The sequence below is a fragment of the Nyctereutes procyonoides genome, unplaced genomic scaffold (genome assembly GCF_905146905.1).
Source record: "Nyctereutes procyonoides isolate TBG_1078 unplaced genomic scaffold, NYPRO_anot_genome, whole genome shotgun sequence".
NCBI lineage: Eukaryota > Metazoa > Chordata > Mammalia > Carnivora > Canidae > Nyctereutes > Nyctereutes procyonoides.
Genome location: NW_026575041.1, coordinates 26,793,875 through 26,809,443, shown reverse-complemented (window position 1 = coordinate 26,809,443; position 15,569 = coordinate 26,793,875). Strand labels below are relative to the sequence as shown.

At 34.3% G+C, this 15,569-nt stretch overlaps 1 protein-coding gene across 2 annotated transcripts in view; it reads left to right on the top strand.

Moving 5' to 3' along the window:
• The window catches only part of PGR (progesterone receptor), a 109,190-nt gene that overhangs the window by 33,108 nt on the left and 60,513 nt on the right, over positions 1-15,569 (top strand). For both annotated transcript variants that reach the window (XM_055320794.1, XM_055320795.1), the window contains exon 3: positions 7,000-7,116. In XM_055320794.1, the coding sequence (XP_055176769.1) occupies positions 7,000-7,116 (117 nt within the window). The remainder of the gene's footprint in view (positions 1-6,999; positions 7,117-15,569) is intronic.

The following is a 15,569-nucleotide window of genomic DNA, read 5'->3' as shown; positions in this document are numbered from 1 at the left end:
ATACCTATGTAGTAACTATCTATTTTGTTATAAGGATTATATGAAATGAGCCATTTAAATTCCTAACATATTGACTCATACTATACTCAAATTTTTTTTTCTGGAGAACCTGAATGGCTCAGTTGGTTAAGCGTCCAACTCTTGATCTCAGCTCAGGTTTTGCTCTCAGGGTCGTGAATGTAAACCCTGTATTGGGCTCCACACTGGGTGTGGAGCCTAGTAAAAAATTGTTTTCTTTCTTCTCCCCCTCCCCACCTACCTTTTCCTTCACTTCAAACCAAACCAAAACCAAAACAAACAAAACAACCCCTGGGATCTTACATGAAGATACCTTAAAACTTAGTGCTTCATTATTGTCCATCTCCTTTCACCTTGTCAAATAGTCAGTGTTCCCCTCTGACTTCTTTCCAGTTTTACCTAACCAGCCCTAGATTGACTAATGTGAAAAACTAGTCCAAGCCTTTACCTCATTCTGCTCTTGTCTTCAGAAAACTTCAGATTGTAGAGAATATCCATAAAATTTGAAAGAATAGTATAATGAATATCTATAAATAACTATATGAAAGTAAATTGCAGGCATCATATTTTACCTTTCTAAATTTCAGAACGTATCTCCTAAGGGCAAAAACAATTTGCAATATAACCCTGATATCACACCAGAAAATTTAATATTGATAAGATAATATTATCTAATATATACTCAATATTCAGATTTCCTCAGTTGTTCTCAAGGTGTGCTGTATAGGTTGTTTTTTTCATGAAGGATCTATCAAGAACTATGTATTTCCTTTGGTGAACAAGTCTCTTTCATCTCCCTCCCACTTTTTTTTGTCTTTCAGGACATTGACAATTTTGAAGAGTCCAGGCCAGCCATTTTGTAGAAATTCACACAATCCGGATTTTTCTGTTTTGTGTTTTTTTCAGTTAGATTCAGGTTAAACATTTTGATAAGGATCATGTGCAGGCCAGTGGTTCTTAAACATTCTGGTCTTATGACCTCTTTTCTTTACATGCTTAAAAAGTATGGAGAGCCTGAAGAGTTTTTGATTATGTGGATTATATCTGTCAATATTTATCATATTAGAAATTTAAAATAATTTTTTGGAACTTAGTCATTTAAAAAATAGCAAACCCATTGGATGTTAATTTTCCAGACCAAAAATTATAGTGACATTTTTAATGTCTGCCTTAATAGAATGCAGCTGCATCTCATATCTGTGCCTGCAGTCAGCCTGTTGCAATATGTTGTTTTGGTTGAAGCATATGAAGAAAATGTGGCATCATGCAGATATGCAGTTGAAAATCAGAGTATTTTAATTGTCTTTTCAGACTTGACAAGCAGTCATCATTTCCTTAGGGATAGCAAAAGGGTGATTTTCTACTTCTCTTATTCCTTCTGATTTTATCATGTGTAAATCTTTTTTATAGTTCTTTCTCTCTTCCAAAAGATAATTTAATAATCTTAAAATATTGGAAGGCCTGGAAGATGCTTATTTCCCTTTGATTATCAATTTTCAGAGTAATGAATTTGTGCCTTAGTATCCTCCAGTACTTTCCAGTGAGTATGTTTTGTTTCTTACTCTTCTTTCCTTTCTTACATGTCATTGTGTACTAATGGCTTTTTATATAGTCAGTATGTTTTAATCACTAGAAATAAATTCTTTTTGATGTTCAAATTGTTTTTGGTCAATGTGGCTTTAACACCCTTTCATTACCCTTCAATAACATCCAACTCTATTACAACAAAGTATCACAGGTTCAATTTGTACACTTCTTGCCACAGTCCTAGATAGCCATTCCTCCAAGGAGTTCTGGTTCCTTTCAGATCAAAATGATACTAGACAGCACTCTGGATACCACTGTTTATTACTGCTGTTGTTGTGTTTTCTTCTAGGCCTTTTTAGTGGACCAACCTGGAAAACACATCTTTTTTAAAAAAGTGAGGCAATCATGAGTCTACACTAAGGTTTCTCAATGTTGGCACTGCTGACATTTGGGGCCCATTAATTCTTTGTTGTTAGGACTTTCCTGTGCATTGTGGGAGCTTCAGAGCATCCCATCCCTGGCCTGTCCTCAGTAGCACCTGCCCGTAGTTGTGTGAAGCAAAATGGTTCCCAGGCATTGCAGAACATTCCAGAGGTGGTTCGCCCTGTATGGGAACACGGCAATAATGCCTCTAGTTGAGAAGCACTAGTTTCCAATTTTATTTGTAACAGTATTAAAATAATTCTGTTATTGTTTTTATATGTATGTTTCATATTTGTGTGTGTGTGTGTGTGTGTGTGTGTGTGTATGTCACAATGCCAACGTCAGCATGACCTCTAACAACAGCACACCTATGGTCTAGTTGTTGTTTCATCTTCTCTATGACATCTCGGTCCGTTCCTATAGTTTTTAACAAAAGCACAGTCTCATTTCAGTGATAAAAATACACAGGACAGCATGAAAATCCAAATCCCAAATTCTCACCTAATTTAGTTTCTTCTTTGCTAGAGCTTAGGCCCACTGGTTAGGGCCTGAAGTTGCAAGAACCCACAAGATCACCTTCTTCTGTATTTATCATACTCACATTCCTAAAATCCCTTAATAGCTAATTTTGACCTTTTCAATATCAAGGCATAGGAAGAAAGCCCAGGTTAAAAGGAGGAACACATTTGTATTTGGCAGGTGCATATGTGACTATCACTGGACTTCTCTGTTTGGTGGATGATTATAACTGGCTATTTCTCTAGCAGGATGTTTGGTGGGATTCATGGGATATTTCACTGGAAAGCTTCAACTGTAATCCTATAATGCAGGTGATATCTCTCTTCTCTCTGGACACTCCTTATTACTTCTATGCTCAGTCTCTGAACTTCAAATGATTGTTCCTACACAGAACTCCCTTTGTTGGATCGGTGTCCTCTAGTCCATCCTCTCAGGTGGAACTATTTTTAAAAAGAAATTAAAAAACTCTTTTGGGACGCCTGGGTGGCTCAGCAGTTGAGCGTCTGCCTTCGGCTCAGGGAGTGATCCCCGAATCCTGGGATCAAGTCCCACATCAGGCTCCCTGCATGGGGCCTGCTACTCCCTCTGCCTGTGTCTCTGCCTCCCTCTCTCTGTGTTTCTCATGAATAAATAAATAAAATATGTTTTAAAAAGCTTTTTATTGGCATAATTTTAGGAAAGTGCTCAAAGAGAAGTGTAAAGCTTAATTAATTATCATTAAGTAAATGAAACTATACTATTATTATTCAGGTCAAACAATTTACAAATCATTAGCTTCCCAGAAAACCTCTTGCACCCTCCAATCATTCCCCATATGTAACTACCATCTCAATCTCTAACATTATAAATGGTTTTCACTGTCTGGGAACTTTATATCAATGGAATCATGCAGTGTTTTCTCCATTTATTATTTTACATATTATATTTATGGACCCATCCACATTTTTGCTTAGGCTAGATATTCTCATTGCTGTATAATAATGCATTGAATCAATAAAAGAGTTTGTTTATACATTATGCTATAGATTATTGTTTGAGTTTTCAATTTGGGACTATTATAAATACTGTTTCTTTTTTTAAATATTTTATTTATTTATTCACAAGAGACAGAGAGATAGGCAGAGACATAGGCTGAGGGAGGAGCAGGCTTCCTCCAGGGATCCCGATGCAGGACTTGATCCCAGGACCCCAGGATCACACCCTGAGCCAAAGGCAGACGCTCAATCACTGAGTCATCCAGGTGCCCCACAAATACTGTTTCTATAGATATTCTCATACAGATCTCTCTTTTTTTGCATATGTACATACTTGAGTTTTGCATTTGGCTTTCCCAGGATTCTAGGAATTTTATTGGTCTCAGACCAGTATTTATTACTTGGCACAGATTCATACATCATGTGGTAGTAAAAATCACCTCTCATAGAGGCCAAGATTTTTTTGTTTAGCATATTTTGTTTTTAGTCATGGGTGGCTCTTCTCCCCACCCAAAATTTTGGGCAGATTCCTGGCTTTATCAGCATAGTCTGGATAGTGTTTTCTAGCTCAATTTTCACGAAAAGACAGCCTTTTGAGATTCTCCATTTTATATAAAGTTCAGTTCCCATGCTGTCCCCCCAGTGGGACTGAGGCCACAAATTCTGGCCCCTTGTGAGTGTTGAAGCCCAGGTCTTGGCTCCTAGGTCCTGTATCTGATCTGAAACTTTTTTTGGCCACTGTACAGTCCATTCCAGTTTACCCTTCTGCCTTTCTTTTTAATTTCTGGCTTATTGAGATTTCCTACACACACACTTTTTTTGTTCTAGACTGTAAGTAAACAACATGCTTTTGTCATATTTTATTCAACATTTATGTGTTTGTGGTGGAAGCGATGCCTCCATGAGCACCAGCTTATGTTGCCTCAAGCCTGTGCTTCATGAGTCACACCATACCAACTTTTTCTTGTTTGTTCTTTATCTGTTAGACATAATATATTCATTTTTTTCTGCCATTTTACTACGGTTCCCCCTCCCTTTCAAAGAAAGGCATGCAAAAGTGACTTCTCTTAAACCTAAGTGAAATGTGTTTACTTGGGCTTATAAGGCAACGTAAATAATATAGAATTCTTATCTTAAAGGTAAATCTCTTTGTAGGTAATAATAGATTTCATTTCAAACAAAATGAAACTTTTTTCCTGTATCTAAAATTTTAATAAATCATTAGGGATATAAAATGATCTAGTCACATTTTAATAGTGCTTTTATTTTCACAAAATATGATTCCTTTAACATAACTTGAAGTTATATTAATATATTAAATACAGAGAACAGTTGGAAATACAATTTAAGTATAGCCATTCAATAATCTCTTTTTCAGGTAATTAAATACAAATTTTTCATAAATAATAACTTCTGTCTTTGCAAAGGTAGATGTTAAATATGAGCTTGCTATAGATGAACAAAGGGAAAAAGAGATAGACTCTTAAATATAGGGAACAAACCGGTGATTACCAGAAGGGAAGTGGGAAGGAGGATGGATGAAATAGATAAAGGGGGATTAAAAATATGCTATCATGATGAGTACTGGGTAATGTATTGAAACATTGAACTATATTGTACACCTGAAACTAATATAACACTATGTTAATTATACTGGAATTTTAAGAATTGTAATAAAAATAAAACTATAAAAAATAAGCTTGTTAAAGACTAACTCATGGTCTATTAATATAAGAAGGCAAGAAACTTGTTGAATTAACAAGTATTCTGTATAAAAACAATGAAAGTTGGTAAATAAAAATCTGGAGCAAGAGATTTTTTAAAAATTTACTATATGTGACAATAAGTGAAATATTACTATCGAGTTTATATTGTTGAGTAAATCATGGTTATAGCTATAGGTGAAGCACGATGTATAATTAAGTATACATATATTCAACAAATATTTATTGAACTGTTATTTAACACAGGATTTACAAAAGACATAGTTTTTAACTTCACAAAACTTAAGCGAAACAGAAAAGCAGTATTTACAATAGTAAATTAAACATTATTAAACATTGAGTGTTTATTTGGCTACACAGAAGAAATGTCTAGGCCTTTCTGGGATCAGTTAAGACCAGATTGAAACAGACCAAGAGCTTGGCAAACAGATGTATTTAGAAAAGGGAGGAGAGTCATAAAGGCATGAAAGAGTTTGGGGGAAATATAAGGATGTTAGTACAGCTAGAACATCAAATAAAAGAGAATATGTAATTTAAAGGAAAAGATGTAATAGTAATTACCCTTTGCTTTTTCTGCCCTAATATATATATAAAATTTTCCAAGGAGAAAGAGAAAAATGTAGTGTTCTATTAAAGATCTTTGGTAATATTGCCCCATGTTTCAAAAAGGGCAGATGACATATTCTTTCCCCTGCTTGATTAAGCAAATGTTTAAGGTACCTCTGTGTTCCTTTACCACAAACTTTGGCCAAAAGAGTGAATCTGATTTTAATGTTGAGTAATACAAAATATTAAAGAGAATTCCATAATCTTTAAAATCACCTTTCATACCTAAATATAAGGAAGCTACAAATGTTAAAAGATTCAGTCCGTGTTACAAGAATTTACAGGAAAATAAAGAGTGCCAGAATTTTTTTCCAGTTAATTAAGGTTTATATGTTTAAGCTGAGATTTGTTTTTGGTTTTTTTTTTTTGTTCAATCCAAGTAAATTAGATTGTTCCATGCTTTATTAAATGGAACACATTTGTGGTTCAAAATCATCATGGTTAAATAGTAAATTCATATTCCAGACCTTTTGAAGAATATTTCTCCTGCACGTATGATCCCAGAGTCACACATTTATGCACATTTCTTCTATAATTCTTGTCCCCTTTCATTCAATGCTTCTCATTGTTTTAAATTGTTCTACCTTTATTATTATTTCTATTTATTGTGTTTTATAATTTGCAGCCAAAATAAACTAGGCAGTGAAGTCAGTACAATCAGTAACATCTTTTTTCATGTGTTAGGCCCTTTAAAGGTAAGATAGTTCCAGGATTTTCCAATAGAATGAAGTGAATAGATTTTATAAAAGGTCTATTTTAGAGACTTTTAAAATTCTTTAGTCTGTATCTGTTTTCTTGAAGGTTTAGATGTCAGAAAGAAAAAAGTTTACTACAGTTTGACTGTTTTACATGACTAATACTTCTCAACAACATGTAGTTAATCTTGATATGATAGAAAGGCCTAAGGGCAATCTGATATTGACATCATTAAGAAGATGCACAGAAATATTGTGCAAAAGATTTTTAAAGGAGCCCTCAAATCGATTTATAAATTGTGTTCATCTCATTAAGGCTCCTGAAGACACAAGTAAAGTTTTAAATAGATTTGGAGCATCACCAGCTTTTACTTATGGCAAGCAAGAGGTTGGCTGAGACATTAATGCACTTGATGTGCATTTGTTGCTTTTTTTTTTTAAGTTGTCAGTGCATAAAATTTCCAATGGTCTTTAGATATCATAGATAACTTTTATTTGTGTTTTGTTTTTTAGGGCAGCATAACTATTTATGTGCTGGAAGAAATGACTGCATTGTTGATAAAATCCGCAGAAAAAACTGCCCAGCATGTCGCCTTAGAAAGTGCTGTCAGGCTGGCATGGTCCTTGGAGGTAATGCTTATGTTTTCATCATGAATATACTGTTGAATATTTATACTCTAAAACAGTGAGTCAGAAAAATCCTAGTTTTCTTATTCACCTTTGTTCTGGCTTTGCTTTTTCTCTCATGATTATTGGTGTCTGAATGAAGCAACCATCAGTATCTTAACTATAGATTTTCATCATTTTGAGATCTGTTATGAGAAGTAATAAGACTTCATTTGTCTGTACTGCCTAGAAATTGGTGTTCTGAGAAGTTCACCAACCTCTTATTAAATTACATGGGTTGGATCTAGGCTCTGACATGACTGCCAGTGTGGCTTGATAATTCACTAGCCCTTTCTGGGCATTAATATCCTTATCTGTAAAATGAGAGCACTGAGATTCTTTCCAGCTCAAAAATTGATTCTGTGAATTGGTCAAATACATTGATCTTCATCTCTCCCTCTCTCTGTCAATCCATCCCATCCTATGTCCCTTCCTCATTCTCTTTAAGTAACTATGTATTGAGCTCTTACTACTTACCAGATACTATTCTAAGTTGTGGGAGTATAGCAGCCATAAATATATATATACATACATGCATAAATACATACATAAATACATAAATAACCAACCATCTACCCTAATGGAGCTTACATTCTGGGGAGAGGAGCAATAAATACTTATGTCAAATTATGACAGGTCCTATCAAAAGTATTATGCAGTGTGAGTAAATAGGAAGTATTAAGAAGAAGAGTTACTCTTAAATCCTTTAATATTTTCATTTCACTTAGCCATTTCTTTTATTACCCCTTCAAAAAACATTTTCTTTTGGTTCTTCCCCTCCCCACTTTTGAAAGTTTTTGTCTTTTTTCAAGTATTCTGTTTTTTTCCTTTCTCCAAATTTTTATTTAAATTCCAGTTAATTAAGATACAGTGTAATATTAGTTTCAGATGTAGAATCTAGTGATTCATCACTTAGAACACCCAGTAGTCATCACAATGCCCTCCTTACTCCCCATCACCTATTTTGCCCATTCCCCTACTCACCTCCCCTCTACTAAACATCCGTCTGTTTCTTGGTTTGTGTGTCTTTCTGCTTTTCTCACTCCTATGTTCATTTGTTTTATTTCTTAAGTCCCACATATGAGTGAAATCATATGATATTTGTCTTTCTCTGATTGACTTTTTTTTTTTTGCTTAGCATAATACAGTTTAGCTCCATTCACATTGTTGCAAATAGCAAGAGCTCTTCTTTATTTAGGCTGAGTAATATTCCATTTTATAAACATACCACATCTTCTTTATCCATTCAAAAGTTGATGGACATTTGGGCTCTTTCCATAATTTGACTATTGTTTATAATAAACATTGGGATGCACGTATCCCTTCAAGTTAGTATTATTCTATCTTTTGCATAAATACCTAGTAGCACAATTGCTGGATAATAGGGTACTTCTATTTTTAACTTTTTGAGACAACTCCATACTGTTTTCCGGAGTGGCTGCACCAGTTTGCATTCCCAATAACAGTGTAAGAAGGTTTCCCTTTCTCTGGATCCTTGATCCTTTTGTTTCCTGTGTTCATTTTAGCCATTCTGACAGGTATGAGATGGTATCTTACTGGGGTTTTGATTTGTATTTCCCTGATGATGAGTGATGTTGAACATCATTTCATGTGACTGTTGGCCATCTGTATGTCTTCTTTAGAAAATTGTCTATTTCATGTCTTATGCACATTTCTTAACTGGATTATTTGTTTTTTTGGATGTTTAGTTTGATAAGTTCTCTATAGATTTTACATATTAACCCTTTATCTGTCATTTGCAAACATCTTCTCCCATTCCATAGGCTGCCTTTTACTTTTATAGATTGTTTTCTTCACTGTGCAGAAGTTTTTTATTTCGATGTAGTCCCAGTAGTTTATTTTTGCTTTTGTTTCCTTTGCCTCAGGAGACATATATAGTAAAAAGTTGCTTTGGCTGATGTTAAAGAGGTTACTGCCTATGTTCTCTAAGATTTTGATGGTTTCCTGGCTCACATTTAGGTCTTTCATCCATTTTGAATTTTTGTGTATGTTTATGGTGTAAGAAAGGGTACAGTTTCATTCTTTTGCATGTTACTGTCCAGTTTTCCCAACACAATTTGTTGAAGGGACTGCATTTTTTCCATTGGATATTCTTTCTTACTTTATCACAGATTAATTTATCATTATGGGTTGTGGGTTCATTTCTGAGTTTTCTATCTGTTATACTGAGCTGTTTGTCTATTTCTTTTTTTGTTGTTGTTTTATTTGTTTGTTTTGTTTTTTTTTTTGTTTGTCTATTTCTGTGCCAGTACCATACTGTCTTGATCACTACGGCTTTGTAATATAACTTGAAGCCTGGAATTGTGATACTTCCATAACTTAGCCATTTCTTAAGCAATATCTCTGATATCGTGTATTTGATATAACAGTTATAGTTTTTAAAAACACATTAAAATGAACTCATAAGCTTTTTAAAGTTTTTTTTCATATATGTATATGAGGTATAGTTGACATACAAGTTACCTTAGTTTCAGGTGAAAATGTAGTCATTTGACAACTCTATACATTATGCTATGCTCATCATAAGTATAGCTATTATAATACTATTGATTTAATTCCCTATGCTGTAGCTTTCACCTCCATGACTTATTCATTTCATGAAGAGATAACATGTACTTCTCACTCACTTTCACCTATTTTGTAGATTGTTCCAGCTCTCTCCACTCTGGAATCCGTGTTTGGTTTATGTATTTATGGGTAATTTCTGCTTTTTTAATTTGTTTAGATTTCACATATAAGTCAAATCATATGATGTTTGACTTTGTCTGATGAATTTCACTTAGCATAATACCCTCAAAATCCTTATGTTTTGCAAGTGGCAAGATCACATTCTTCTTTGTGACTGAATCCATTGCACATATATACCACACCTTCTTTATTTATTCATCTATTAATGGACATCTAGCAATGGGTTGCTTCATATATTGGTTGTTATTTATAATACTGCAGTAAACATAGGAGTGCATATATCTTTTCAAATTAGCATTTTGTTTTCTTTGAGACTCAGTTGTGGAATTAATGAATCATGTCATATTTCTATTTTAAAATTTTGGAGGAACCTCCATACTGTTTTCCACAGTGGCTGCACCAATTTTCATTTCCACCAATAGAGCACAAATCTTCCTTTTTCTTCACATCCTTGTGAACACTTGGTACTTATTGTCTTTTTTATTCTTGTCATTCTGACACGTGTAAGATGGTATCTCATTGTGTTTTTGGTTTTCATTTCCCTGATGATTAGTGATGTTAAATATATTTCCTGTGTTGATTGGCCATCTAAAATGTCTTTTTTGGAAAAATATCTATTCAGGTCATCTGCCTATTTTTAATCAAGTTGTGTGTGTGTGTGTGTGTGTGTGTGTGTGTTGATTCTTGTAAGTTCTTTATATGTTTTGGATATTAGCACCTTATCAAATATATCATTTGCAAATATCTTTTTCCATTCAATAGGCTGCATTTTGCTTTGTTGATAGTTTCCTTAACTGTGCAAAAGTTTTTCGTTTTGCTGTAGTCCCAATCATTTAATTTGCTTTTATTTCCCTTGCCTGAGGAGACATATCTAGACATATCTAGGCCAATGTGCAAGAGATTACTGCCTGTGTTTTCTTCTGGGAGTTTTATGGTTTCCAGATTGGTATTTAGGTCCTTAATCCATTTAGAGTTTATTTTTTGTATATGGTATAAGAAAGCGATCCATATTCATTCCTTTGTACATACCTGTACAGTTTTCACAGCATTATTGAAGAGACTTATCATTACATATTGTTGCCTCCTTTGTCATAGATTAATTGACCATATAAGCATTGATTTATTTCTGGGTCTCTATCCTGTTACATTGATCTATGTGTCTATTTTTGTGCTAGTACCATATTGTTTTGATTACTACAGCTTCATAGTATATCTTGAAATCTGGAATTGTGATACCTCCAGCTTTGTTCTTCTTTCTCAAGATTGCTTTGGCTCTTCAAGGTCTTTTGTAATTCCATAAAAATTTTAGAATTATTTGTTCTAGTTCTATGACAAATGCTGTTGGTATTTTGATATGGATTTTACTGAATCTGTAGATTGTTTTGGATAGCAAGGACAATTCAACGATACTATTCTTTCAAATCCACAAGCATGCATGATATACATTTCCCTTTGTGTCCTCTTCAATTTCTTTCATTAATGTCTTATAATTTTCAGAGTATAGGTCTGTACTGTTTGATTAAGTTTATCTCTTGATTGAGTTTATTTCTAGGTATTTAACCTCCTTGATTAAGTTTGTTTCTAGGTATTTTATTCTTTTTGGTACAATTATGAATGGTATTGTTTTCTTATTTCTGACTCTGATACCTTGTTATTCATATATAGAAGCACAACAGATTTCTGTATATTAATTTTGCATCCTGAAACTTTCCTCAATTTGTTTATTACTTCTAATAGTTTTTTGGTGGTGTTTTTAGGGTTTTCTGTGTATAATATTGTATAATATCATGTCATCTGCATAGTGACAGTTTCACTTATTCCTTAATAATTTTGATACCTTTTATTTCTTTTTCTTGTCTGATTGCTATGGCTAGGAAACCCAGTACTATTTTGAATACAAGTGGCAAGAGTGGGCATCCTTGTTTTGTTCCTGATCTTAAAGGAAAAGCTTTTAGTTTTTCACCATTGAGTATGATGTTAGCTGTGGGGCTGTTATACTGCCTTTATAAAATTCATAATAACTTAAATATGTAATCTTAATGATACCACCTAAATTTAGCTTATGTTCCATAAATGACGTGTGTTGCACTCTGAGGAAGAGTGTATTAGACCAATATTTTTTGAGTGCCCACTGTGTTAAGCACCTTGCTTAGTTCTGTCACTGCTAACCTTGAGCACAGTATAGTCTAATCCCTCGTAAAAATAAGTATCAAACAGAAGAGTAATTGGTTTAAGAAAGGTACATTACATTGCTATACAAATAGAGAAAAGGAAAGAATTAATTCTATCTGAGGGAGTTGGCCAAAGCTTTTCAAAGAGGAGGTTTTCAAAGAATAAACAGAAACTTTAAAGTGGAAAAGGAGAAAAGTGTTTACAATGAAAATACTGTGTATCTGAAAAAACATGATGTATTTTAGTGATAAATTTTCAGAAAAGTTGATTATTAAGTAGGGACAGGAAGAAATGAAGCTTGAAAGTTACTTTGGGCTAGCTGGTATCGAGAGTTTGACTGTTTTGTAGGCAGTGGAAGCAATGATTTTTGTAACTATTCATGGACTCTCCATGGAATAAAGGTCAAATTTCTAAATGCAGCACATGGAGGTTTTCCTCACCCAGCAGCTAATCTCTCTTTTTCTAAGCCCTTCTCCTGTCAATCCTTTGGGAACCTATGCTATAGTCACAGGCTCTCATCTGTGCTTTCATGTGTTACTTTTACCTGTACCATTCTGCCTTTACTCCTCATGACTCTTACTTGTCCTTCATTTAAAGTGTGACTTTCTTGTGTAATCTTCCCATCTCTTCAGTCATTGAGGGGAAAGGGATTTTGTGGGAACATAGTTTAATGTAGTTGTTTTCATATCTGGAGAGGTTGAAAGCCCTTGCATGAGCCTGGATTGGAGTTTGCCCTCATTTGACTTGCTTCAGCATTTCTACTCTTATAATGGAAGATGGAGCAAATTGACCAAAGCAGAAGTGATAGGATACACAACCATCAAGAAATGGGATCATTCAGAGAAGAGACTTCTCTCCCTCTGTAGACAGAGAAATTGGGGTTCATTCAGAAGAGAGACATTGGTTCTAGTCAACAACACAGATCTCAGTGAGAAATAGAATAACAAAAAGAAGAGATCTTTAGAAAAGACTCAGAACTGGGAAGAAAGAAGATACCATTCCAGAGGCATAAACTAATTTAGCACCAGAGAAGGGTGGACAGCAAGACCATATTGGTGCAAAGCTGCTGCAGTTGACTTCCTTATATTTTTTCTGCTTAACGGAAGAATTGGTTCCACTATAGGGCAGAGCTTAGTTCAGAAGCAAATAGCCCTAACCTCAAGATTATAGTAAGAAATAGGCAGAAATGTGAGCACATAGTTATCATTGCCCAGGTATAGTACCCTCAATTTTGTTTTCCCAAGTTTTCCTGTGTCCTAGTCTCCCTGAAATCTTATGGATTTTTCTCCTTTTTGCATGATTTACTTTAATCAGCACATTACCTAATATGACCAGTAACCATAAAAGTCATCATCCAAACTAGGACAACTCTGAGGATGAAGTGGATCATTATCAATAACCAAACTGGAGTAACAGGGATAAACTGAGACTGTCCGAGACTAAGCTATAGGGCAAGTCCCCTATTTCCCACTTAAAAGATGCAAATGTATTCTGGTCAAAATGAATACATAAACTTCTGAAGATGTAGATGAAATAGTCAAACATTTACTTATATATTGTGCTAATTTAAACACAAATATTTAAGTCACATGCAAAAATCTACTGATTTAGAAGTATTGCATATCTAGTCTCACATTTCATGAGTAATTTTATTCAAACTATTTTCACAAACCTTTGCCAGCAGGATCTTTACTTCTCAATACAGTCACTCTGTAAGTCAGCTAATCATTTACCAGAATTCATCATCATTTTATCTAAAATATTTAATAATTTAATATGTAGACTTTTTGTCCGTGTATAGTCATGTAATTGGGAATCTGTCCCAAACCAAATACAGTCGTCATTCAAATCATATAACCATTTTAATATTTGTCCCATAAGTTTTTAAATGACTCCCCATAATATAACAATTTGCTGTATTGTTTGATCATAAAATATATTAAGCCTACAAATTTAATAAAAAATAGATACTTTAAAAATAAATAAGTAGATATATGTGTCTATCACTCAGTTTTTAATATCAGATCATCTTTTATTTTTTTCTCCATTTTTGTTGTAAGGAGTAAACGGATATTTTGAAGCTTTTTTTTTTTTTTTTTGGTATGTTCTTCCCTAATCTCATTAGGTTAATTCCTCATCAAATTTCTTTGCTTTTGTTTTTTTTTTTTTAAATCAGATACTGTCTACAAATCTTCCCAGCTACCTTTGATTGAAGTTATTTCAGATTAATTTGTCTTTGGTAACATATTGTCATTCAAAATAATTTAGAGGGGATCCCTGGGTGGCTCAGCAGTTTAGAGCCTGCCTTTGGCCCCAGGGCGTGATCCTGGAATCCTGGGATCGAGTCCCACGTCAGGCTCCCTGCATGGAGCCTGCTTCTTCCTCTGGCTGTGTCTCTGCCTCTCTCTCTCTGTGTCTCTTGTGAATAAATAAATTAAATCTTAAAAAAAAATTTAGAGTTTCATAATGTTAGATTGCTCATAAGGCTATTATATAGTGTAGTACCTTTGTTTTTTTTATAAATTTATTTTTTATTGGTGTTCAATTTGCCAACATATAGAATAACACCCAGTGCTCATCCCATCAAGTGCCCCCCTCAGTGCCTGTCACCCAGTCACCTCCAACCCCCGCCCACCTCCCTTTCTACCACCCCTAGTTCGTTTCCCAGAGTTAGGAGTCTCTCATGTTCTGTCTCCCTGTCTGATATTTCCCACTCATTTTTTCTCCTTTCCCCCTTTATTCCCTTTCACTATTTTTTATATTCCCCAAATGAATGAGAACATATAATGTTTGTCCTTCTCCGATTGACTTCTTTCACTCAGCATAATGCCCTCCAGTTCCATCCACGTGGAAGCAAATGGTGGGTATTTGTCATTTCTAATGGCTGAGTAATATTCCATTGTATACATAAACCACATCTTCTTTATCCATTCATCTTTCGATGGACACTGAGGCTCCTAGTACCTTTGTTTCTGAGGGATAATTCTGAGATTTAAAAAAAGGAAAAAGCCTTACTGTATTTCAGCCATATGTAAAAGAGAGATCAATTGAATGCTAATGTTCTCTTGTGGTCAACATTGCAAACTGAGAAATACAATATTGGTGCATTTAATTATTTCATGAGTAGATTTGCACAGAGGTTTATTAGTTAGAAAGAACCTGACAACACACTCTAATATGTCATAGTCCTGATATTGTTCCACCTGGGAGAGTTAGTAGCAAAAATATGTAGAGTCAACAACCCAGCTCTTATAAATCAAAAAGGTACTCAATTTCTGGATTAGATTCTAATTACTAGTCCTGTATTAAATTTCTGGAGTAAAGGGAAGTATACTTGTGGTGTACTAAGATTGTGAGAGCTTCCTTTTGAATGATCATCAGGGTTGCTCCTGGTTGGATTCTTCCATAATTAGAAGGAATTAATTATTCCTTCTAAAGTAATAATTGTCTACACACTACTGGAAATGGAGAGACATCTTTTTCCTTCCTTCCCTCTCTCCCTCCTTCCTTCTTCCTTTTCTTCTTTTCTTCATGGT